Source organism: Solea senegalensis, linkage group LG10, assembly GCF_019176455.1.
Source record: "Solea senegalensis isolate Sse05_10M linkage group LG10, IFAPA_SoseM_1, whole genome shotgun sequence".
NCBI lineage: Eukaryota > Metazoa > Chordata > Actinopteri > Pleuronectiformes > Soleidae > Solea > Solea senegalensis.
In genome coordinates, this window is record NC_058030.1 from 15546150 (window position 1) to 15570155 (window position 24006).

The 24006-nt window shown below is 38.9% G+C and overlaps 3 protein-coding genes across 3 annotated transcripts; all 3 read right to left on the reverse strand.

Annotated features, from left to right (window-relative positions):
• Window positions 1–1283: 1283 nt before the first annotated feature.
• Window positions 1284–8269, reverse strand: fbxl22 (F-box and leucine-rich repeat protein 22). Its single transcript, XM_044035510.1, has 2 exons — window positions 7660–8269; window positions 1284–2297 (listed from the first exon to the last, which is right to left on the reverse strand). The coding sequence occupies exons 1-2, from the start codon at window positions 8115–8117 to the stop codon at window positions 1949–1951; spliced, it is 807 nt and encodes a 268-aa protein (XP_043891445.1). The 5' UTR covers window positions 8118–8269; the 3' UTR covers window positions 1284–1948.
• A 1638-nt stretch (window positions 8270–9907) lies between these two features.
• usp3 (ubiquitin specific peptidase 3) lies at window positions 9908–17882 on the reverse strand. Its single transcript, XM_044037129.1, has 15 exons — window positions 17393–17882; window positions 17079–17139; window positions 16411–16548; window positions 16096–16179; window positions 15764–15845; window positions 15434–15513; window positions 14893–15006; window positions 14399–14512; window positions 14132–14281; window positions 13424–13530; window positions 13175–13255; window positions 12966–13084; window positions 12757–12870; window positions 11335–11402; window positions 9908–10910 (listed from the first exon to the last, which is right to left on the reverse strand). The coding sequence occupies exons 1-15, from the start codon at window positions 17481–17483 to the stop codon at window positions 10460–10462; spliced, it is 1854 nt and encodes a 617-aa protein (XP_043893064.1). The 5' UTR covers window positions 17484–17882; the 3' UTR covers window positions 9908–10459.
• Window positions 17883–19306: 1424 nt separating this feature from the next.
• si:dkeyp-73b11.8 (BPTI/Kunitz domain-containing protein) lies at window positions 19307–22701 on the reverse strand. Its single transcript, XM_044035429.1, has 6 exons — window positions 22595–22701; window positions 21282–21473; window positions 20660–20836; window positions 20528–20572; window positions 20258–20339; window positions 19307–20128 (listed from the first exon to the last, which is right to left on the reverse strand). The coding sequence occupies exons 1-6, from the start codon at window positions 22656–22658 to the stop codon at window positions 20041–20043; spliced, it is 648 nt and encodes a 215-aa protein (XP_043891364.1). The 5' UTR covers window positions 22659–22701; the 3' UTR covers window positions 19307–20040.
• Window positions 22702–24006: the final 1305 nt, after the last annotated feature.

Below are 24006 nucleotides of genomic sequence, written 5' to 3' on the forward strand. Positions count from 1 at the left end.
ATTACACAGCTCTTGCATGAACATGTCTCGGTGCAGGAAATAAGGTCGTTTTAATATCGACACGTAGAAAATGCTTGAATTTGACTGCTGTTTACTTTTCTTTGAATTTGCTTCAGGTCGTGCTGGAAAAATTCCATTCACCAATTTTTATAATTGGATATTTTGCATGAGTCAACCAACCTAAACTGTAGACTGGGACCATAGGTGGAAAGAGGGCTATACAGTGTGACATGAGACATCAGTATTGGTGTGGTGACAGAGACTGCAGCTGCCTCACGGTGGCTTGCACAGCAAAACACCATGATGGCCGCGCATCTGACTGCCATCTTGAAGATCACAGGACCATACAAAATAAACTGTGCCTCGTAGAAACAAGCAGGTGACAAAGCTGTGACGCTTTGACAATGTTGCATTGTTACATGTCTCTGGTCTGTAATTAATTGTCTTTGAGGTTTGTTGACAGGAATCTTCACACCTGGAACAACCTGGAGTGCTTTTCACACCGGCGTTGGAACAATAAACATGTTTTCTGGCTGTTAAACGTTGAAACTATTGAAAACAGCCAGAGTTATTCTTGGTTTTGGAAATATGTGTCAGATGCAGTGCATGTCATCCACCCTGCGGGAAGATACAACGTCTTAATATGTTAGATACTAACTAAGCATGTTTTCAAATCTTCAAATTTTCAAATCCATATATTTAGTGTTTTTTTTAATATTTATTATTAAATATTTTACAAAATAAGGTTGTCAGAAAAAGTGTCTACACACAAGTTACAATCATGGGTGACATAAATCTGCAGTAATATGAACATCAATGTGGAACTGTTTATAGCAGATTTCTACATGGAGTCATAATCATCATCAAGAGTGTCTGTGGGTTTCTGATAAAGGAGATCCGGAGAAGAACTTTAATGTCCGTCATAAAAAAAAAGGATAAAAAGAGAAAATTGATTTTGCCACGGGAAAAAAAAAATTGCCAGGACAGAAAATAACATAAAAGCACACGTTGACCTTTTGTGAGAACATATGGTCAGCCTTTAAACATAACCGGATGTGGAGCACTCTGTAGCAGAAGCCTGCAGTGGAATAGTCACATGGCAGTTAGATATACTCTCCCTGAATCAACCTATTTTCACATGTCTCACAGTCTTACGTGATATGATTCCAATCACAGCTCGTCCCTGTACCAACACGTCTTACCACAAGAGAAAAGAGTGCAACCGCATTACTTTTGTTCCTTTGTCCTGTGGAGGTGTGTAAACACTGTCTCAAGACCAGTGATTATTTCATCAAATTATCAAAGCTTTTAATAGCATGAGGTGAGATGATTGAGACCAGCCTGTCACCACCAATCAATAAGAACCTGGAGCAGGCTAAAGTTATGAAATGAACACAATTCACTTCATACACACACACACACACACACACACACAAACTATGTGGAAAACACAGATGATTTGTCATTTACAGGGAGACAATTTCTTCCTGGTTGCCTGGCAACTGCACTGGCCAATAAATAGTCCAGCACATAACCCCTTTTATAAAACAGAGCACTATTTGTAATTTTTTTATGGATGAAACAAACAGGATGTGCCATTTCTGTTAGTGGTGTAGTTGCACATGACAAATCAAATCATATAATAAATAAGTAAAAATAAAAATAATATGACCAAAATGCTATGTTAATTAATAAATAAATATACAATGTTAAGGTTTGATGAAGACCATTTTTTTTGGAATAAACTCCTTTGTTAGAGCAACATGGAATAGAGCTTCAAAATATTCATATTCAATGAGAAAATATGTGGTATAAAAAGGATAGAAGATAGCAAAAGAAAACTCAAACACAACAGAAATGTACATTAAAGAAACAAATACAGACAAATTAAAATGATGTCCACATGCTTTTTCTTGTCGTCCTTTTGAAATGAAGTGCAGCTCTTTGCTCAGGAGAACTGCAGGACTTTCTGCAGCGTCCTCCTAAGTGGCACCTTCTTCTCAGGCTTGCTGTCAGGGATGAGCTCAGCACTTCTCTCTGCGCTCAGCTGGATGCCCGGCCTCTTCTCCCTGACAGCCTGCAGCCCTGCCTTGGTGATGTTCCTGCAAAAGTCCACTTTCACCTCCTCCAGACTGTCTCCATGAGACGCCACACCTTCCAGGCTGCGGTCGGTGATGCGGACACAGTTCTCCAGGTGCAGAAAGCGTAGCCTCCTGCAGCTCTGCAGCACAGAGATCACATCCTGGTCAGTGATGTGTCCACAGCCGGACAGGGTTAACTCGAGCAGGGTGGGACACCTGTGGTAACAACAGCAGAGGTGACATTATTATCCGGTGACAGGATGACTCACATGATTATCAAACAGCAATTAATCATTAAAAAATTTTTGGCGTGTGACCTTGTTTTTGTAGGATTGAGTGTGAGAGTGGATGATTGTTTGTCTCTATGTGTGTCCCTGTGATGGACTGGTGACATGTGCAGGGCGTACCCCACCTTTCGCTCTATGTCAGCCGAGATTGGCACCCATCATATGGAGGATAAAGCGGTAATAGATGAGTAGAGGGTGAGTGAACAAAGACAGTATATAAAACATTATCTTCCATTTTCAAACGTGAAGCAGGACAGAAGCAGGGCAGAGGAAGCACTTGAAATGAAATGAGCCTAATTCTCATTTCATTTTCCAGAGGAGTTAGTTGGCTAGTTTCAGCTCTTCTTCAATAGAACATGATGTCAATTTTGTTAATTATGTTCCCATTCAGAGCTAAATATAGGATAAAGCACAGAACATGAGGGTACACCAGTTAGGTGCCCGACTGCAGGTGACGTCTTTCCTGTTTCTAAAACAGTCAACAGTCAAATCCTACTACATAGTGACAATACACTTAGAAGGGGGAGGGTGACGTGAGGCATGTTCAGCAGCAACATTCAGCTTCCTTCACCAGTACATGTTTGCAAAAAAAACATTGACACTTTAGGAAGATTTACATGTCTAAGAATTAGTGACATCTAATGGTGAGACTGAAGAGTGCAACAAATGCAGGACTCCTTCTGTCTGTCTCCCCTCCCATTCCTCTGAGCATGTCAGGGGACTGCAGTGGCCTTTGCATACCAGAAAGGATGTTGACACTCTCGTACAAGACCCTCCCACCCCTCTACCGTTCACTCTGTCTCGTTTGTGTCGGTGTATGCATCGCTTTGTGAAATGCACTGCTGTAGGAACAGGATGGTAGCCCGAACAAAAGTACAGCCTAAATATCCATGTGATATGAAGCCAATTCATATGTAGATCAAGGTATTTTTCTTCTGTGTCCCACTGTGTCCCACTGGACTTATCTGCCCTTTCACGTGCTTTTGTGAGGTGAAAACCATTGTCTCATTTTGAGTTTTGCAGGGAATTACTAGTTACAGTGAAAAAGCAGTTTCCACCCATTATCAGTGAGTGCAGAGCGGCCATACTGGCTGGCTGGCAGCACGGACCCGGCAGCCCGATGGCAGCAGGATGTCACTCACGTTTACTGATGCAGATTACATAAACACTTACGTAATCTTACCACTGTCCCACATGTGAGCCTCACGTAGTCCTGCTGCTTGCAAATGTCCCAGTAACCTCTGGACATGGGTTAGCACACGTCAGTCCACGTGTCCCGTTTCACTGGGATTTTATCAGTGGATGTGACAAAGTATTGACATTAATAAAAAAGAAAAAAGAAAAGAAGCAGCAGCAGCAGCAAGGTGCTGATACATGAGCTCAGCGCTGCTGGCATTTAGAGATTGGGTTGCTTTCTAATAATGGCAGCTAGTGTGAAGGCGAACATGATAGTTATTAAACTTTAATGAACCTTTGATAATCCTCCCTCTGAATGCACCTCTCTTTATTATATCTATCTATCTGTCGATCTTGATAGATCGTCACAGAATTGCACAGTCTGGTCTGGGTTGAGCACATGTGGAACACGGCACCACAAACCTGTAATCATCTCTCTAATTATCTATTTGGTTTCTTTCGTGGTGGTTATTCCATCTGATCAAATTATGTAGTGAACTCTGAGGGCAACTGTAAGACATGTATTTAACATTCCGCTCCTTTGGTTTGTTAAGAGCACGGGTTTCTTTCCTTCAAACATGCTCCATAAGCTTTGGGAATCTTTCACCGTTTGTGGATGCGTTGTAAAGCAGCCGGCAGGTGACACTTTGACGTGATTGTTCACCCATTTTCACAAGCTAAAAGCATCACTTTATTCAAATGTGAAGTGAAACCACACTGACAAATGTTTGACCATAAAAGTCAAAAGATTCCTGTGCTGCCCACACGACACGGCATGCTCAGCATGTTAATTCCTGTTGTATAATTCTAAAAAACATGACCTTGAGACTCTGAAAATTGAAACAACTGTGTCCTTGATCGTGGATTTACTGTAGTCATCTGGTGTGAGAGGAAAACTACACTGGAAATCGCACGATAAAGAGGCTGACTGATTATGTTTTATAGTTTTTTCCATGTGGACAAAAAAAAGAAAAAGAGCAAGACACGAGCTTGGCGTCAGAGTTTGCGTGGCTTCTTATCCAGGAAGAGGCAGGCAGAGACAGACGCACATGTTCATTCCTCCAACAGCAACAAAGAGCCAATTGTAGGCTCCACCTGCTTGTGTAAATCTCCAGTTTGCAGCTGACTGGGAGGGTCTGCGGCTAAATCACTCTTTATCACCCCCACAGCTTCTCCATGTCCCCTCCCACTGTGTCACGTGCACTTGCTTTCTTCTCTTCCCACTCAGACTATTTGGGAGGGTTTATCAGTATGCAGTCAGCGTGTCTTCCTCCCATTGCGATACCAGTCCCAGACAAAGTAGGTGGATCCAGTTTTGACTGGTCACAGAGCTCATGCATCTTAGTTTTCACAATACAGGAAATCCTCACATGGGTCATACTCTGAACCCTATGAGCCAGGCCCTCTTCTCCTCCACGCGGCTCCCTCGCATTGATGACTATTACTGGCTACAGTGAAGAAACTATCCAGGGACCTCATTATGTCTCTCCAGCCACGCAAACACGAGGCCAAACGCCAATAAAGCTACGTTTCACTGACCTTTCCAATCCAAGTGTCACATCACTTGATGAACATAATTTGATCTATCTGACCACAGTTATGTTAGTTAATAGAATCAGTCTTATGTCCCACAGATGTGTCATTTTTCTCTTTTTAGCTCCGGTTCCAGATACACCATCTGCTTCTAATGATTTTGTTCCCTGCTGCCCACTAACAGTTTCAGTAAGCCGTGTGCCATGTCAAGCAAAACAGTTTTCTTCCCTGTGGTCGATGTTAATGACCCTGGAAACCCTTGTTTGAGCCTCATTTGACCAAATGTTAATTATTTGCCTTCAAGACAACACATAACACATAACAGTGACACCTCAGGCACAAGCCTCCTCCTTCACATCCTCCTAAAAGAGGCTGCAGGGCCTGACTAAATGAGTGAATACGCTCTCGTGTACAGTTTTAAATGCATCAAACCATTTACTCCTCTCCTGGTCCGACATCTTATTTTGAGAAGTGGCTTCTCCATACTCTTACTGTCAGTGGGAGTGGGATGTTTTATATAACCTTGAATTTGAAAGAGCGAGGAAAAAAACAAGATGACATGAGCATGTGCTCTTTAACAGAGTATGTCTCTTTATACATGGTCAAGTCTATTGCACATTTTACTTTGTGGGCACTGGTTTGTTGTTTACTGTGTTTTAGTCTTAATATTCTACACTTTGTGTTTTTAGGGCAGATGCAATATCCACCTTTTTAGTCAGTTGTATTTTAATTGTATTTTATTATTATTATTTTATTTATTTTATTTTATTCTGTGTCATTTATATTCATTAAATGTATATTCTTCTCTCATGTCTGGCTGTGTATTATTCTGTAGCTGTTGTTAAACTGTTGTACAAGACAAATTTCCTCTGTGGGGGACAATTGAATATATTTGATTTAATCTGAAAAGTATTAGGTTTTGTTCATGTTCTCTTACTGTATGTCTTGTTTTTGTTGTGCCACTGATTTTGGTTGATTTGTCGTTGAGTTATACATACTGTACAGTACATACCATGCCACTACTGTATTTCTATGTTTTGGTGTAGTGTGAGATCAGAGGGCTCTTATAAAACCTAGGTCGGGGGTGTCAAACTCAGTTAGGTCCACAGATAATTTGATCTCAAGTGGGCCGGACCAGTAAAATAATAGCATAATAACCTATAAACAACAAGATCTCCCTAAGATCTCCCTAATTCCCTAAGTGCAAAATAAGTGCAATTTCAACAATATTATGCCTAAATGTACCATTTACACATGTGCATTACAGTGGATCGACAAAGGCACAAAACATTCAGTCACAGGTATCTGGAACTGAACAAAATATAGTGGATCACATTATGATTAGATTCATGGTCTAAAATAAGAAAAATCAATTCGACACTATTGACATTTTGACTGCAAGTCTGTTCTATTGTTATCATAATAATGAATGATGTGGGGGGGGGCAACAGTGTTCTATATCTATATTAAATCATCATGCATCAATGATCATAAAGTGAGAGGTGTTGAGGCTGTGGTTCCACTTCATCACTCGTCCCTGTATCTCTAAGCTGTTATTTTATTACAAAGTCTCAGGGCACAGACAGCTTTGTTCTTTTCATGTCTGTCAAATCCTCTGATCGTTGGTATTTGGATTGGAACAATGTGACTCAGAGTTGATTTAACCTGGTGAAACCTGTGAATTATGGGTCAGTTATAGTTTGAGTTTGTTCCCCCTTATGAACATTAAAATATCTTAAGTCGCAGTGAGTGCATTTGGAAGGAATGGACTAATGTTGGTTCAAAGCATCATTATCCTCTGAATAATGATTAAAATAACAACGTCACACATGTCACAGATCAAGTGAACTTCAGAAATCCCTCTTTGAACATGTCCTCTCTTTCTGTGTCGTAATTAGTGCCAGTATTTGTCAGTTATTACATGAATTGTGCATGCTTAGTCTCAGAGAAGTGGTTACATATTTATGTTTTCAGTCCCCTCATGTGTTTAGTTAGTCTCCTTCTGTCCTCTGTTGTCGGTTTTATCACAGCAGTGTCGTGTTCATAAACTCTTCACTTCCTTATGGGACTTGAGCGGATTCATGACATAAAATGAGCAGTGCGCCTCTTCTCCACTTCACCATCAGCAAGTTTGCATTATCTTCCAACATATAAAACTATTAACACTGAATCTGCACCTGAATGACTTAAAGCTGACATGAATTAGCCAAACCTAACTCGGTTTATGTGAAACAAAAGCCGGCATGGACTCGATCAAGCCTGGATTCCTCATGTAATCCTGGGTGTTTTTGAGATATAGCTGTATAGCTATATATTCATTTAAAATGGGCTTGAATAGGCATCAATGGGCATAATTGAGGTTGTTGCTGTGTGCTGATAACCTCATGCTCTGACCCCATCATCAGGTCATTAATCAACATCCCAACTTTTTTTTCAAAGGTTGTCACAGAGAACGGTTTTCACACAAAGGCGTCCTCAATTAAGTCTCCAGTTCTCTTGAATCTATTGAGCTAATCAACTGGTGATCACTGCATTGATAGTTTAACTATCAGACAAGATAAGCGCTTGATATTAACACTCACGTGTGGCAGACTTGGCCCAGGAAAGTGCTGACCAGGCGCTCATGTTTACTACAGATGTCCTTCTGAAACGAGGTCTTTAGCCAGTCCTCGATGTTGCACACTTGCAGGACTCTGCTGGAATACCAGCAAACAGTCAAGTAACGCAGTGAGGGTCCCAGCACAAAGTTGTCTCTCCTCAGCTGACACGGGGAGCTGAAGTGTAGTAGATCCCAGAGACAGGGGTCCAGGAAGATCTCATGCAGCCCATGACAGGTGAGGGACAAACTCTTGCGGCTATCCTTGTCCAGAAAGGAAAAGAGGTGGAGGAGGCACTCGTGATTGAGCTGGGTGAGGTGCATTGTGAGCAGTTCCAAGACAGACAGAGGCCTGAGGGAGTGATAGGCCTGCTGGTAGGCAGCAACAATGAGCCTGCAGCGTGTATTGTGTGGCCTAGATACATGATGCCTTCTCAGACACATGCTGGAGGCCTGCACATATAAGGCCGTGGAGTGTCGGCTATTTTGGGAAGACAACTGTTGGTACGGTCAAAGATGGTAGTGTTTGAGCCAAACGCTCCCCTTTTCCATCTGTCATGGCTCTCAACAGGCAGACAGATGTTTACACTATCCTGGCCCAGTTCTCAAATACAGACACACAGTGAATTACAAAAAGGACGCTCTACCTCTGCGATGCACTGCAATACAATAGTCCTGCAACTGCAATGAATATGTCCCGTGTTAAATTATGCAGCTGTTGCTGAGGCTTTAATCCACTAAAATGCATGTTTCATTGGCTGCTTTACTCTTTTGTTCTCTACTGTTTAATGTGCAAAATGATGTTTCTGCAGTTTGACACCAGAAGTCTGTTTTCACATCCCAGATTAGTCATAAAGGGAGGTGCAGATATTGTTTTTAATTAACTTCTAATGAGGTAATTAAACTTCATTTGCGGGGAAAACCCATATCAGACATAAATGTAACCTTAACTGTATGGAGGGGATGTTTGGATTCTACAGAATGATGGATAAAATAAAAAGATAGAGTGTTGTTAAAGAAAGTTCGGATTGTGAGATAAACTTCTCCAGCCTGTCCTTCACCCTTATTTAAAATTGAATGTGTAAACCAAACATTCAGTGACACAAATTGCTACTTCACCGCCACTCATTGCATGTTGCTCAAAGTCAAAAATCGTTAATAAGACTTTCAGATCTAGGTCATGAAGTTGAATGGCTGTTATTATCTTGATTCTTTAGAAAAGGCATTAGCACACAGGACTTCACGTGACGGTACACAGTGAACTCTGAGTCAGATGATAATGACAGAAGGAAAAGCACAATTATGTTGTATCTCTGGCATCACCCGATACCACATTACCAGCCATTTTGTTCTACTTATTATTTTGCAAGTCTTTAAAAAAAATTGCATGACACGTTGCGAAATAATGCAGTTGGGAGGCTGATCACACTGTGTACTGTGACTCATGGTGTCATGATGTCCTCTACCAAACCTGATGTGAAGAAAACCAATGGGAGCACTTCTGTCATTACTGGAGAAAAGAGTAGCAAGTCCACAACCACTTGTGAGGAAGGTGATGTGAAGAGCAGCAGCTGCACAGAGAAGAGCATGTTCCTGTCTGAGTCAGAGGGACGACAAGCTCGCACGTGTCCTGGAGGGAGCTCTTAGACGAGTGTGTGTGGGGGGGGTTATCCATTCTACAGGGATTGGAGAATAAAAAGATAGGATAAGAATGTTGCCCTCTCTTTGCTAAGGTTGTTCTTTGTTAAAATTCAGATGACAGATGCAGAAAAAATGTCAATACTTGAAGTTTGACATTTGTAAAATTGTGCTTCTGTCTTTATTCAAATTTTTATTTGCTATTCAATTTTGTCAAAGAATTAAAAAAAATGATATATAAAAACACAACATCCAGCAGCAAATATACGGAGAGATTTAAACAGTGAAAAGGAAGTGAAAAAATCAAGAACAAGGTTTTGCTGGTTTTAAAGGCTGCGACTGCAGATGTTTTACAATATCAGTAAAGAAACAGAGAAATTCAGTTCACATTTCTTGTTTTCTAGAGGTCTAGTGAACACTTTTTTGTAAATAAATGACTTGGATTTTAAATCCCATAATCCCATCTAACACCTATAAAATGTACTTAAAATGAGGTTCTTTAGAGGTGGGAAATATCAAGTTGGGAACTTTATAAAAGTAGAAAAAGTTTCCCACAGAGTCAAAACACTACCCTATCTTGCATGAATAACAATTGCTTGTTTTTGTTCTTTTGTTTTTATTGGAGTCTGGATCACCACTAATATTTAATCATTCCTTTCTTGGGCCATTACCTACACGCCCCAAAACTATCATCACAATCCATCCATTACTTTTTGAGTTATGCTGCTCAGAGTCAGACAAATGCAGAGAGTGATGACAATGCAGAATACCGTCAAAAAGACAGCACTCTCAACACAAAGCAGCTCATCAGTCTAGGAAACACATTGGACCAACTGAAGTTTTCCAAGGCCAAAGCTTCACTTCACTACTGAACGATCGCCTGTGTAATCTATCGGATATGAAGAAGTCTACCTCCATTGAAGAATACTGTACAACATCAAGAAAATAAAGGCAAAAAAGTAATTCTAAAAAATTAATAATCGAGCAGCAAATTATCAATGTTGTGATCAGGCAGATCATGAAACAGAAAAACAGATGCATATACATTAAACATACAACTTAATTATTATTATGATCAAGCATTGTGAGAGATGTGGCTGAGGTGAAGCCAGACTGGAGCTGGTCGTAGGCAGTTAAGTCTGACTGAATCATTGTGAAACTGTTTGTGGAGCTTGACTAGCTTCCTCTGAGGTACCACTATCTGCTGTGGCCTCCATGGACGCCGTGTCAGCGACATCCAGTGCCACCGTGTCTGTGCCCACGTTTGGTGCCCTGACATGATCTGAGGACTCCTCGTTCAGAGGATCAATGTGTGGTGTTGCTGCCTCGCTCAAAAAACTGTCTGCCACTGTATCTGCAGCAACTGCTTCTGTAGAGACACTGTCCGGGGCTGCTGTGTCCATCTCTGGTTTGTTTGTGGCTGTGGTGTGACTGGTAGTTTTGTCAGTGGGCGCCTGGACAGTCCTCTCCACGAAGAAGAGGATGTAGGCCTTGGCCTTCTTCACTGTGTCCTCGCTGGTCAGAGTTACTGTGCTGTCGTTGAAATGGTACCAGCGGCCCTCATGGCTGCCATATGCTGTGTAATGGCCTGATCCAACCCTGTGTACACAGACGCATGCATGAATTTCTGCTCGCTAGCTTCACACCGTGCAGCGGTACAACATCGCCACTCAGGGGCCAAATGTAGATTGTCAGCCTGATTGATGCTTTCGAGCATTAAAGGGTTTCAAGATGTATTTTTTTGCTTCAACTGTCCACAAGGCTTCCAAAATAAATGTCTGAAGATGCTACAGGTAGAGACTGCTATTTAATCAGCAAATTATAATGTATTATTTTTTTAAACATATACAATTTAAATCACAGAAACAATGATTATGAATTGTATCTTTCCTCATTTGTGTAGATATTGTTTCACAATTATTAAAACCTTTCCTCAAAAAGCATTTCTATGTCTTCCTACTTTACAAGCACTAAATTATTCATCTTAATACCAAGCCAGAAAAAATGCTGAACATCTACTCACCCAGAACCATGATGTACGACGACAGCCACAAGGTCATACAGGCAACTTCCTGGTAATGAGTTCTCTGGCTGCAAACATTAGTGCGAGACGAGAATTAACACAAAATAATCCAGGATTTTCCTTCTTTCAACCACTTCCCCCCCCTGACAGTCAGTTAACAGGGTGTGTTTTTTTCTTTTCACTGTTGCCATGCGTTTGATCATTATGCAGACTGTTCTGAGCATTTCTCTCTATAATCAGTTCACTTTATTGCCAGAATCAAGGTCCAATGAATGAAAGAGAAAAATACACGTAATACCATATAGCACTAAACCATCGTTTAGCACTGAGGTTGTTATGAGCAATATCCAGACAATCAATATAGGCAACATGACATTTATACATGCCGAATATACATAGAAGCAGTATAGAGGGAATTGAAATATGCCTTAAATAATATTGTATAATATGGTAAGGTCTAGCCTCTGGAGTTGGTTTCTACTGTTAAATCTACTACATATTTATTTGGTGTACACATGATTGCAGCCAGTCTGTTTTTTTTTCCCTTTCTTTTCTATTTTGAATTCAAAGACCTTTTTCAGTAAACATTTTGAAACAAAGAACCTGGACTTTGGATTTTTTGTTGAATTTGTTGTTAGACAGAGCCATAATAACAGTCAATTAAAAAAAAAGAAAAACCCTCATTATCTGCCTGGAGTAGAAGCTACGTGGAATCTCTCTGCAAGACATGTTTTATTTTCTTTGTGAATACAACTCAATCAGCAGCTGACTGTGAAAGGGTAAAATCCAGTGTCACTTAATCCAGTTTGGCAAAGAAGATATTATAATTTCTGTAAATAAACAAGACTTCTTCTATCTTCTCTATTCTTCATGCAGTCTGCAGTAGCTCTGTTGCTGCCCAACTCACTATGCTGTCATTATAGCTCACTGTTTTATACACATGTTTTACCAAACGTTTTGCTCATTATATTTCTAAAATATGACCTGTGGATCCTTTTTAAGTTACAAAGCCAAAAAGGACCAATTTGACACAAAAACAACGGTTCTTCTCTGTTGCATAACTGACGTATAAACCAATAACATTTCCAACGTGACATTCTCAGCAAAGTTTGGTCTCTTCATTATCATTATTATTCCTAACATGTTTAGGCATAGCCAGTATTTCTGGAATAGAAAGTGGACAGATTTAAAGGAGTACAGTTGACTTGACTGTAACACACATGTTGACTTTTTCCTGTTCAGTTGCAGGTGCATTTTCAAAAATGTATTATTATGTTTAATTTATTATTTTCGGACGTACAAATCTGACATGTAGACATTGCTACAAAGTGTTTACTATTCTGTCATGGTCGATGTAGTCGCCATATTGAGCATTACACTGTAATATTCCTATGACCAACATCTCATCTCTTTGGAGCTCACCTCCAGAAGATAACCTCTCATGTCCAGGCCTTTCAGTGGAAATTCCACATAGGTGTCAACCTTGTTTCTCAAAAAGGCTGTCCAGTGGAACCTTTTTAGGTGCAGACACAACACCTATAATTGGAAACAAAACATTTAGCCACACATGAAAAAAAAACTACTTTGACATAATAATCAATGAAATTGGTAAATTAACTTTCACCTCATACCTTAGGTAGCTTTTGAACCCAGAACTTCTTGGTAGATTTCTGTCTCTTTTTACACTTATGGCAATAATACAGTTCTGTTTCATCAAGTTCCTCCAGGTCTGTGAAGCTACGTAAACAGTCTTTTAAAAAAGAAGAAGAAAAAAACTGTCATTAATCCCACTGTCATTAATCATTGTCATTAATCATTGCCATTAACAGAAGAAAATTACCTCGCAAGGTGCATGTTGGCCCCGGCTCCTGGTCCTTACTTCTCTTTTGTCTGAACTGGCTGGGAATGTCTAGGGACAGATCTGTGAGTGAAAACAAGACAATAAATCATCTCATGTCTTGCGTCATTAAGATCATGCTTCATTTACTGCATTTGCATCAAAGCAACATGATTTACATTCCATCATTCACTCCTGTCGTGTATAGTAGAAAATGCTGTGTTTTGCTATTCACAAAAAAAATTGTCTTACCAAGAAATGGATCAAACTTCCGAGACTCAGTCCCACATATCAGACAGTTGACCTCATTCTGAAGTATTCCACCAAAAATGGATGTGACAACACTAGCACTCCCATTTCTGTAAAGAACCAAAAGACAAACATGAAGTGATTTTATTCCATAGATTAAAATCATCTTGTGCTCTAAAAGTGAATGTGAAAAATATGCCAAGAACCCTTAATTATGCATCAGTTAAGTGGATACTACTTGAACATACCCAGAAAATACCAAAACCTTCATGCAGTTTCAAAATCACTAAAACAAAAATACCTTTTCTACAGATTAAACTTTCATCTATTTAGTGCGACCTGGGGTGAAATGGTAGAGTCGCACCCTAATTAATGTTATTGGTAAAAACATGCGTTTGTACTACTATTTCATGTCAACAAATATCTGCTGTGACAAAAGCGCTATTGAAGACATGATTGAGCATTGACTACACAGTTCAACTCATTGACAGCTTGTTAATATATGAGACCAACTTTTAGTCACATCATTCCAATCCAAATGAAAATGATCACATAAATAGTCTGAAAGCATGACTATTACTGTGCTAGATGTGTGTATTTAATCAGTAGCTATACAGCTTTAAAACAGCAGATACATTTCCAACCACGGAACATGACTGGAAAACAAGACACAAACCACACAAAACGAATTATATTGATGGATAGACTTGCATGCAGCATTTGGTCTCAGCTGTGGAGAGTCTGACCCCATCCTGAGGTGAGACCGGGAATGAAGCACCATTGCAACTGTACTGGAGCTCTCTGTGGAGGTGATCCAGCAGATAGCGCATAAACTCATGGGCGTCCTGCTGCTGATAGCCCCTGGAAATACAAACACAGCTTTAAATGACACTAATACAATGTAACTAACAATCTTTACCCAAAAACTCATTGTGTTGTTGTTATGAATATCAAGACAACTCTGCAATTTAGACATACCTAAAGCTCGGCATGATTTTCCATATGGCATAAAATAAGGAGTCTGGACTGAAGGCAGTCTGGTTGCCCTGCCACAGGGAGCAAAGGGTTTTCCTGAACTCCTCCACTAAAGACCTGGTAAACAAGAAGAACACTGTCACCACACCGCAGGACCTTGCCCAATCTAAAGTATATCTGAACCAAAGCTCATCACCAAAAAAGCCTTATTACTTCTGAACACATAAACACACAATAATAAATGTTTGTGTCAGAGTATGTAGATGTAATATACAGTGATTTTTGTAGTCAATTCTTGTATTTCATGTACATATCTTCTGTTTAGTAATTATGCTTGGAGTCTACAGCAGAATTAAGACAATTATTGTTTTACGAACTTAAAAAGAGAAGACTGTTTTTATGATCACTCACCATTCTGTAATTTTTTTTAAACTCATCTGTAATCTCAGATCAGTGCACTGAGCCCACAAATCCCACCTCAAAAAAAAGGACCTTACACAGTGTTGTCCCCTTGGCTGCGGGTGTGGTACATCCTCCTTCCTGCTGTCTTACCACTGCGTAGAGCTACTGCAGGCAACTCTTTGAAATAACAGCTGAACTGCTTGATGTTGCTGTCAAAGACACGCACCAATTAAAATGTCAAAAAAATGTAACAGGCAAGAATAACAATTTTTAACTGTCAAAAGTATGATCTTGGTTAACTCTTACTCTTCTCGTGATACTGACTGTTATTTTTACATTCTAAATTTTGATGCTTATTTACTGCTAACCCCTCTTCTTAAACTTTTTAATCTATGACATGGTTTGACAGATTGACAGCAGTAAAACTAGATTTACTATATATAAAGGCATAGCGATATAATAACCTAGGATACAAGCAAATATTTGTAAATTGAAAAAATTTGGATTTTCACTGTCATGTTTCCAAGTAATCCCCCTGACTGTGCCTCAAACTGTACTAATAGGTGAGTGGACATGAGGCCCAGCAGAGCTACGGAACTATGCTGCAGAAAATCTTTTTTTTACCAGAGCACATACCTGAGGGACTGCAGAATGGCATTCATGAAGCATGTGTTACCCAAGTTACGCAGGCCTGTAGCACCTAAAGCTGCCCCATCCTGACAGAGAAAAGCAACATAGTATGTTTATTATATACTGTATACATACTTTTAGTTTTAAATGAACAATGTACGATATGGTAAAAGCTGTTGTGAATAATCAAAATTGAAGCCTGAATAATGCATAGTAATAGGAAAATCGGACCAAAGTTAGTATAAGCAGTTAGTGGTAGTACACAGTTTGTGACAGCACCTTTGCATCTTCATACAAGTCAAAACTATCGTACATGAAATAGGTTTAGTCACTTACATTGTCTTTTAACAATTTGCCATCTGAAGCTAGTCCTTCCTGGAATTTTCTTTTCCTCTGTCTGTCACCCATCAGTGCTGAGCTGGAAAGGAGAAAAACATCTAAACTCTGGTCTCTAATTGCCCATGTTGTAAAACATGTTTTGAGTGCATCAACCTAATGATATTTAACTTGGTGTTTTATGTCAAGTACTGTAAAAAATATCAGTTGTACAAAGAAATTAAATACAGAACAAAAAGGGTTGTAAGGAAAAAAGCAGGCATCACACACGTAATACATAAAATGGCAACAGCAACAGAAAATAAGATGTAAGTTTAGAAATTAGGACTTACTTTTCTAAACTCTGAAGCTGTTCCCTCACCTTCTGCACCTGCCCGAGTTTAGTGTCATTGACAACAAATTCGTCACATCTGTAACTATAAAATTCCACATTAGACATGGCACATACATGTATAAAAACAGTATAATTTTACTGAAAATGGAAACAATCAAAATATATGTGCAGATAAAGATTGTTAAAAAAACATTCTGATTACTGTAGACTAATCCCTTTACCGTTAAAACTTTCAAAGGCTTTTTCTGAGGAGATCCACAAACATGAGTCACAGATTTTAGATAAAAATAGGCTAGTCATGAAGTAAACTCACCAAAACACACTGAAGTTGCTGCAGTCCATGCAGACAGAGTGATGGGATTTCTCTTTCTCCTGTTTCTCCCCTTTCCTTTGACTGCTGCAAAGGAGTTGACTCTCTTCAAAGTGCTTCTTTGCATGTCCGTTAACATATCTAGATGAAAACAAAATAAATGTTCAACACAAATAAACAGGAACACACCGTTCCTACTTTAGTCATCCAAGAGAAAATGTGACCTTACTTATTATTGGATGACATAATTTAAGTAACTGATTATTTAGTTTAGAAGTTCAGAGTGAAAGCATTAGTGACAGATAACAGTAATAATGTAGACTGCAATAAACACAGGACTCCTTTTCCTGAGAATGTCACAGAAATATGGTGGCCAGAAAAGATGTCCTTGTCAAGAAGCATGTCAAGTTTATGTTTATCAGAAGAACAGCTTCCCATAGGTATAGATGTTGTGATGTCCCTCTTTGTTAATTTGATTACTTATAGGTAATATAAAAATGTTTGCCAATAAACCCTCCTAAACATTTCATACTGGATCTTTAATTATTTATTTCATTAAAAAAAGTTTTTTTTGGTTTTTTTACAATAAAATGTGGATAGTTAGTATCACCATTTGCAAAAAAAAGAGGAGACTGTTGATGAAATCACCAGGCGCCAAGTTGCAAACTCACCGTCCACAATGGACCATCATACAGGTGAGACAAATCCATGGGCTTTTGTTGGACCTGCAAACTGGAAATAAAAGAAGATACCGTTTTAATCCTGAGGTGAGACACATACTGCAGTGATTTGTGAATGGATAATTCGTGGATGTGTCACAGTCCTTAAAAAATGTGATTTGACATTGTGAGAGCTGTTTTGTAACCATAGTCCCCATATGGCCGACAAACGTACCAGTAGCTAGATGGGATCATATGAGTTAGGTTTACATGAGTGTTGTCCAGGCGTTAACTTTAAATGAAAGTGTGAACAGTCCACTACTTACCGGTGCAGCACCAGGAGGACGGAGTACCGTTAGGAAACCCGGGAGACTCGACAGCGCTGCTCACGCTTGAGTTAAGATGAGGACACTCCATCAGTTTACAGCAGTTGTGTGAGCTAACGCTATCCAATATTACAGTACCAGTGGTACCGGAAAACAGCGTAGTTAACAATACGCAGCCAATTAACCTGAACTAGTCAGCTAACGTTAGCCAACCAAGTACTCCTGCTTGCGGATACACGTTTTCCTGTCTTTGCTAACGCTAACACTCCGAGTAGCTGCTGGGTTTCGCGAACAATTTCGCAAAGTAAGGGTTTACGGCAAATAAGCAGTGATGCTTTTCAACCTGGCATACTTGTAATATTAACCCATTACTTTTTCTTGGGTGTATAAAGCACTAGACTGTCGTTTTCTACAAACTAATGGAAATAACGAGGAAATGACGTACTATCTGCCGGCTCGGCCGTTTACCGTGGAGGAAAACAACTCCAAGTACTACACAAAACTACTTCCGGTTTCCATTGTACACTGTGCGTCGCTGTTGGACCGTTATACGGGTCAACATGCATGTTAACGTACACATCTTGACACATAAGGGGATATTTAATATTATACATATTTATATTTAACATAAGTGTGAGGCTCTCGCATGATAGCGCGCATGCGTACTTTTCATTTGCTTTCAAATTTGATGAGTTGTAATTTACTCTTCTTTAACCTATAAATCCACTACATTTCTATTGAGGATCTTCCACCTTACACCAAATACATTTATTTGACAGTTTTATATATTATCTTAAAGAAGCAACATATATTGACCCACATTGACTTCAAGCGCATAGTAAACTTGTATTCTCTATTCTTTTTGTTTCAATATTGAGATTTACTATTGTTTTATTATACACAGCTGTTTTCATGTCATGTGAAACACACACACACACACACACACCAAACCTATACCAAATTGTATTGCTTCCTGTCTTGAGAAACTAGACTAGGGGTCACCAACCTTTTTCAGACCAAGAGCTACTTATGCAGTTTACCATTTAAATGATGAATATTATGCATTCAATTGCATACACATACATTGCAGTGCTTACTCCTAATGATTATCACAGTTTTTATAAACAATATCAGTGATATTTTACTGAGTAACCATATAGATATATGCAAGATAGGTGAAGTTAAGTGAACCCGCGGTCACCTTATTGGCTGCCCGCAGGCTACCAGGTGCTTGCGGGCACCGTGTTGGTGACCACTGAACTAGACACTAAACCAATGTCAAATTTCAGTGCTACCTTAAAGAAGTAATTCTCTATCTGAGCTTTTAGTTCTTCTTGTATTTCAAATGCTTATTAATACTCAATATGCAACATGTTTGAGCTTCCATTGCAAGTTAAGTGAACCATGGGTGCTGCTATATTTACTCCAGAATAATGCAGTTCTAAAGCCAAACACCAGTGCAACAAATCCTGGCATTAGAATATGTAGTTAGCTATTGTAAACTATAAATGCACACAATCAGTGCCATTACAATATTGGTACAATATGGACATAAACACTAGCAGACAGACCTCCTCCTTCTGCTTCTATCTCCCTTCTCTTAAGAAAGACCACTTTTATGGCACATCTTTTGCATTTTGGACATTACATTAATTTGAAGGAAGAAGACTACTTGTAGTGACTTGAAAACCACCCAGTTGTTTAAAAAAAATCTGTTGCGCTATAGGCAACTTAACTTGAAAACAAAGCACCTTGTTACACACCATTTTAGAATGTTTTAGTATTACAATCGAATTCCCATAGTTTAAACATTCAGCAAATTTTCGCTTCATTTTATACAGTGTATTTTATATACCAAATACAAAGCATATGAGCATTTTTTTTTATGTAGAAATCTTTATGGGGATTGACAAATGCTGTGAAGAAAAACATAACAACATAACATGTGCATACTGTCCTTCTGTACAGAAAGAATAAAAACAAAGCTGGACAAAAAGGTCTGAATATGTGTCGAATTTTGATGTGGCACAAGAATTCAGAAGACTTAATGCCATGTTTTAGTAAATCTGTGAGCCAGGTGACAAAGCAGACAATATTCTGTGAACACTGAAATGACTAAAATCATACAGTCAAACAACATTTAAATATCAGCACACAAGAAGATGAGTGTCAGAATTTGATGTGGTTATTTCTGCTCCTTCAAACCTTCATCTAAATCATAATTCATTTCATTAACAGATAGTTTTCTTTCTTTTTTTTCTTTATACAATGCCCAACATTTGCAAGGATTCACAATTTCTTAAATCAGTCAATGGCAAACACTGTGAGTGCAGAATTACATACATTAAATTTCCCACAAATGCAAAAGCTGAAACAAAGGCCTTACAAAATTAGTTCAGTCATGAGGGATTTGCTTATTCTATTACTGTCAATCACTTTATTGACAAACTCTTCCACCGTAAGAACATCACTTTGCACTTGTAGTCAAGATTCAACAAAACAACATGAAACATGAAACACAAATTACGTATGTCTGTAAAAAAAAAAGAAGCTTGAACCTAAATGTGATAACTCATTGATACATTTGGCATCAAGACTAGTATAGAAAAAAAAACATCTGGTAAAATGTACTGAGGTGACTTGATTGTTTATGCCATTTCAATTCCCTGATCCTGAAGAGGTGCATCAGTCCTAGCTTCTTTAACTTTCTTTGGTGCCTTCTTTGAGCTCTTTTTCCTAAAGTACAATAAACATAAAGACAATACATGAAGATCTGCTATTTATGTGTGCAGTGATATTGTGTTTGTTCTTGAAGTTTTAAAATTGTTAATCGAAAACTAAAGGCACAAACAAAAATGGACTCACTTTTTTGACTGAACGGTCAAGACGATCACTGTTGTTATGATGGCAACAATGATAAGAGCGAGCAGAACTCCACAGATGATTGCTGTTAAAGGTGATAAAAAGCAGATGCAGGTCAATCTAAATAAAACTGTAACTACTTAGAACCTGATACATAATATGTATCAGGTTCAGGGGCCCTGTTTACACTGTCACATTTACAAAAGAAAGTTATACTTAAAAGTAATTAAAAATAAAACCAGTGTAGCTCCTCATGGTTTTATAAGTTCTCACCAATAGGAGTGTCTGGCTCGTCCTCCTCTGGTTCATCACCATCAACTAGGAACCAGGAAAACACACAGTTTAACACACAGTCTACAATCACCAGCAGTGAAATGTATACAGAAGTGAGAGATCGGTGCTCACCATGAATGCCGTTACATGTAACATTGCAGATGTCCATGTCGGTAAACCGGTTTCCATTCCCGATGCAACCAGTCCAAATGAACTTTTTGCATTTGTCATGAGCAGAATCATAATAATATCTCAACAACTGACTTCCACATTCACCTGGGGCCTTTTTGAAGCTGCAAGCTTTTGATGCTGTGAAGAGAAAATGCCTCCCTCATTATCACCATCAAACACAGTCACAGCAGAGGCATAAATAATCAGAGCTATGAAAAACACAAATGTGTCTAAACAGTTCAGACATCAGACTATGGGTGTTATTGATGATATAAATACATGTAAAAACTTTATTAAGTCTTATTTGTTTTCCACACTTGTTTGTAGTCCTGCTCTTCCACCACTTGGTGGCGTACAGCTAATACTCAAGAGAGCAAATAATATGGGAAAAATCTGAAGTGGAACAGTAACACAACTTTGTTCAGAGCCATTAAATTAACTCACATAAAAGCTCCTCTTCCACAAAGTAATGTTTTCTTTCACAGTCCCTTTGGTCTTACACTTTTTTTAGCTGATGATCCAAAGTCCTCAAGAAACATTGCACTTACTTTATTTAGAGTATGACTTCCTAAAATTGTCTTACCATCCATGGGGTAGATATTCTCTGCATTGGCAGAGCAGTTTCTTATGCACTGCCTCTCATTTTCAAAACGGTTGGCGTTTCCTCCATTCCCTTTGTATATGAAGGGATTGCAGAGATCTCTAGCGGGATCATAAAAGAAAGCAAACAGGAAATGTGTGCCATCACCTTCATTTTCAGGCAAATTACAGAAATCTGTTGGAGGATAAAAAAAACAACAATAAACTTTTAGTCAGCTGAGAATGATTTGAACATATTGGTTTACAGGGTGTTTATATTCAATATTTACTTGATAGGTTGCTTTTGGTTTTGGTTTGCTGGTGAAGTGACTGTCTGAAAAATCATTGACAAATACAACTGTTTGACATAACTAATGCTTAACTAGCCTCATCAGCAGAGATCCACTCCCTTATTTTATGACAGCAATAAAAATGTGTCATTTATTTTCAGTCCACCCACACTATACATAGGGAAGGGTGTTTCAAATGGTTAGTTTACCCAAAACTCCATGTAATTTTGGAGGGAAATTAACTTCCTAGGTATTCTTGACTAGTTGACTATTTATATTTTCCAACACTTAACACACTTGTGAAATGAGAAAAAGTTGCATGCAGACATAGTTTTAGCTCATCGTGCTGATTAAGCATTAAGTTAACTCAGACAGAAATAATCTCAGAGTTTAAAAGTCTGGAATTATAGAGGAGGAATTGTCCAGTCAGCTTGGTTCAATCACTAGAGGTGTGTAACTAACATTTCCAGCGCAGTGAAAAAAGAGCAATACCCTCTTTTTGGCTAAAGACAATCATTGCTGGCTTCGGGTGCATGTTACAACATGTCTATAAAGTCAGTAAAAAGGTAAATTACAATTACATCCTGCTAAGACACACAACCTAATGAACTGAAAAAGCCTGTTTCTTCTAAAAGGAATATTTCCCCTTACATTACCCGCCCTTGCTAGGGCCCCACGTGAGAAAAAACGGCCAATGTATCCGCCATGTTGCTCTGAAGAGACTGAAGGTGAAGTCTAAAAGAAACTAAATCCTTGATTTAGTTTCAGTGAAACTAAAACATTACATATAAAAGAGAAACTTAAAACAAACTGTGTAAAACACAGTTGATTTGCGTTTCTGTTTTTTATTTTAAAGCAGCTTTGAAAACAAAAAGCTTAGGCTAAATATGCCCGCGTGTGTGGATCGTCAGGCCCATTCTTAAAAGTAAACCATGGGTCTATAAACTGAATTTTGGCTAAGGTTTTGTTTAGGTTTACTAAGGTTTTTAGAGTAATATAGAGTAAAAAACAAAGTGGTTTGATTTACCTGGAATGGAATAGCTGACGTGGACTGCAGCAAATATTATTCCCAAAAGCAGCAGGTGCTTCATCTTGGTGCTTGCCTTTGTCCTATCTCTGCTGGAGTGATGGTTGTAAAGTAGTGGGAGTGGGTTGTCACAGCTGACCTTTGGACAGTTATCTACCTTCAATCGAAACTAATCTCAATGGCAGTTAAGAACAGACATCTTCTTGTTTGTCTTACTCTAAAACCAGGTTGCAATTTCTAATATTTGGATGTGACCTAATATGCAGCACCACATTGCTTAGTATTAAATTTGAAACGTGTCTATGTTCATAAATAAGCGCTCAGTTTTCCAAGCCTCATTCAGGGAAAAATAAAACTCTAGGTTAACGTGACACCTACTGCACATAGATAGAATGAGGGCCAGAATATAAGTGTGTTGAGATCTCATGCATTCAAAACCAAAATGAAAATGCAGCCTAATCTTTTTTATCGACTTAAAATCCCCAGATATTTACGCTCATCTTTTATTGTCACTTTTATACCATGTGTCACAACTTTAATCTTCAATCTCCTCATCATGAGTCTGAAACTGGTGTTGTTTCCCGTTATCTTTACTATAACCTCATCCCAACTAGTTGTCTGTATTGTTTTTTAATCTTAAATTTCGGACACATTTAAACTTGGTCTTGTCTCAGGATTTGGTCGTGGTTAGGACGACCTGCTGAGGTTCATACCCAGCATCAGAATGAGTAGGAAAGGTGATTTAAGTGACTTTCAACATGGCGAGCTGGTCTATATGGAGTATTTCAGAAACTGTTGATTCACTTACACTTTACAGAGAAGTGTCCAAAGAAGAGAACATATCGATTGAGCAGTGGTTCTCTAGGCGAAAATGCAATGTCGATGCTAGAGGTCATAGGTCAATCACAAGACTGGTTCAAGATAAAAAAAAAGGTACTGTTCTCAGTCGAAACGCAAGCCTTCTCGAGGGCTTTACCGCTCCAAACCGCATCGTACTGTACCAAACCCAACTGTACTGTGATGGAAACACATCATTGGAAAATGTGGTATTGGTATATTTTGCTTTAGAGGCCACACATGAATGGCAGCCAGTAGTGCACTTCCTCATGCTCTTGTACTGTACTTCAGTGTGCATCTTTTTTATTTATCCTTTATTTAACCAGGTTAGTCTCCTTGAGATTAAAATCTCTTTTACAAGAGAGACCTGAGACCTTGCGACTCAAGAGGGCACTTTAACGTTTTTGTCCCTTAGTGGCACCAGGGGGCAGTTGCCCCCCTGCCCTTCCCATGCACACGCCACTGTCGCTCCATCATCACATTTCAAATCTGAATATTGAACTGAAGTAAACACATAGCAGTGGCAGTATCTGTCAGAAGAAATAGCGCCATGTTTAACCTTGAAGCAGATGAGC

Coding starts and splice junctions, on each gene's coding strand:
- fbxl22 (XM_044035510.1), bottom strand. CDS start 8,117: ATGTGTCTGAGAAGGCATCATGTATCTAGGCCACACAATACACGCTGC. Junction 2,298..7,659: donor CTGGGCCAAGTCTGCCACAC/GTGAGTGTTAAT, acceptor TTGTTACCACAG/GTGTCCCACCCTGCTCGAGT.
- usp3 (XM_044037129.1), bottom strand. CDS start 17,483: ATGGAGTGTCCTCATCTTAACTCAAGCGTGAGCAGCGCTGTCGAGTCT. Junction 14,282..14,398: donor AAAATCATGCCGAGCTTTAG/GTATGTCTAAAT, acceptor TTGTATTTCCAG/GGGCTATCAGCAGCAGGACG. Junction 12,871..12,965: donor GGGTTCAAAAGCTACCTAAG/GTATGAGGTGAA, acceptor TTCCAATTATAG/GTGTTGTGTCTGCACCTAAA.
- si:dkeyp-73b11.8 (XM_044035429.1), bottom strand. CDS start 22,658: ATGAAGCACCTGCTGCTTTTGGGAATAATATTTGCTGCAGTCCACGTC. Junction 21,474..22,594: donor CGTCAGCTATTCCATTCCAG/GTAAATCAAACC, acceptor ATCCTCCAACAG/ATTTCTGTAATTTGCCTGAA. Junction 20,837..21,281: donor GAATATCTACCCCATGGATG/GTAAGACAATTT, acceptor TTCTCTTCACAG/CATCAAAAGCTTGCAGCTTC.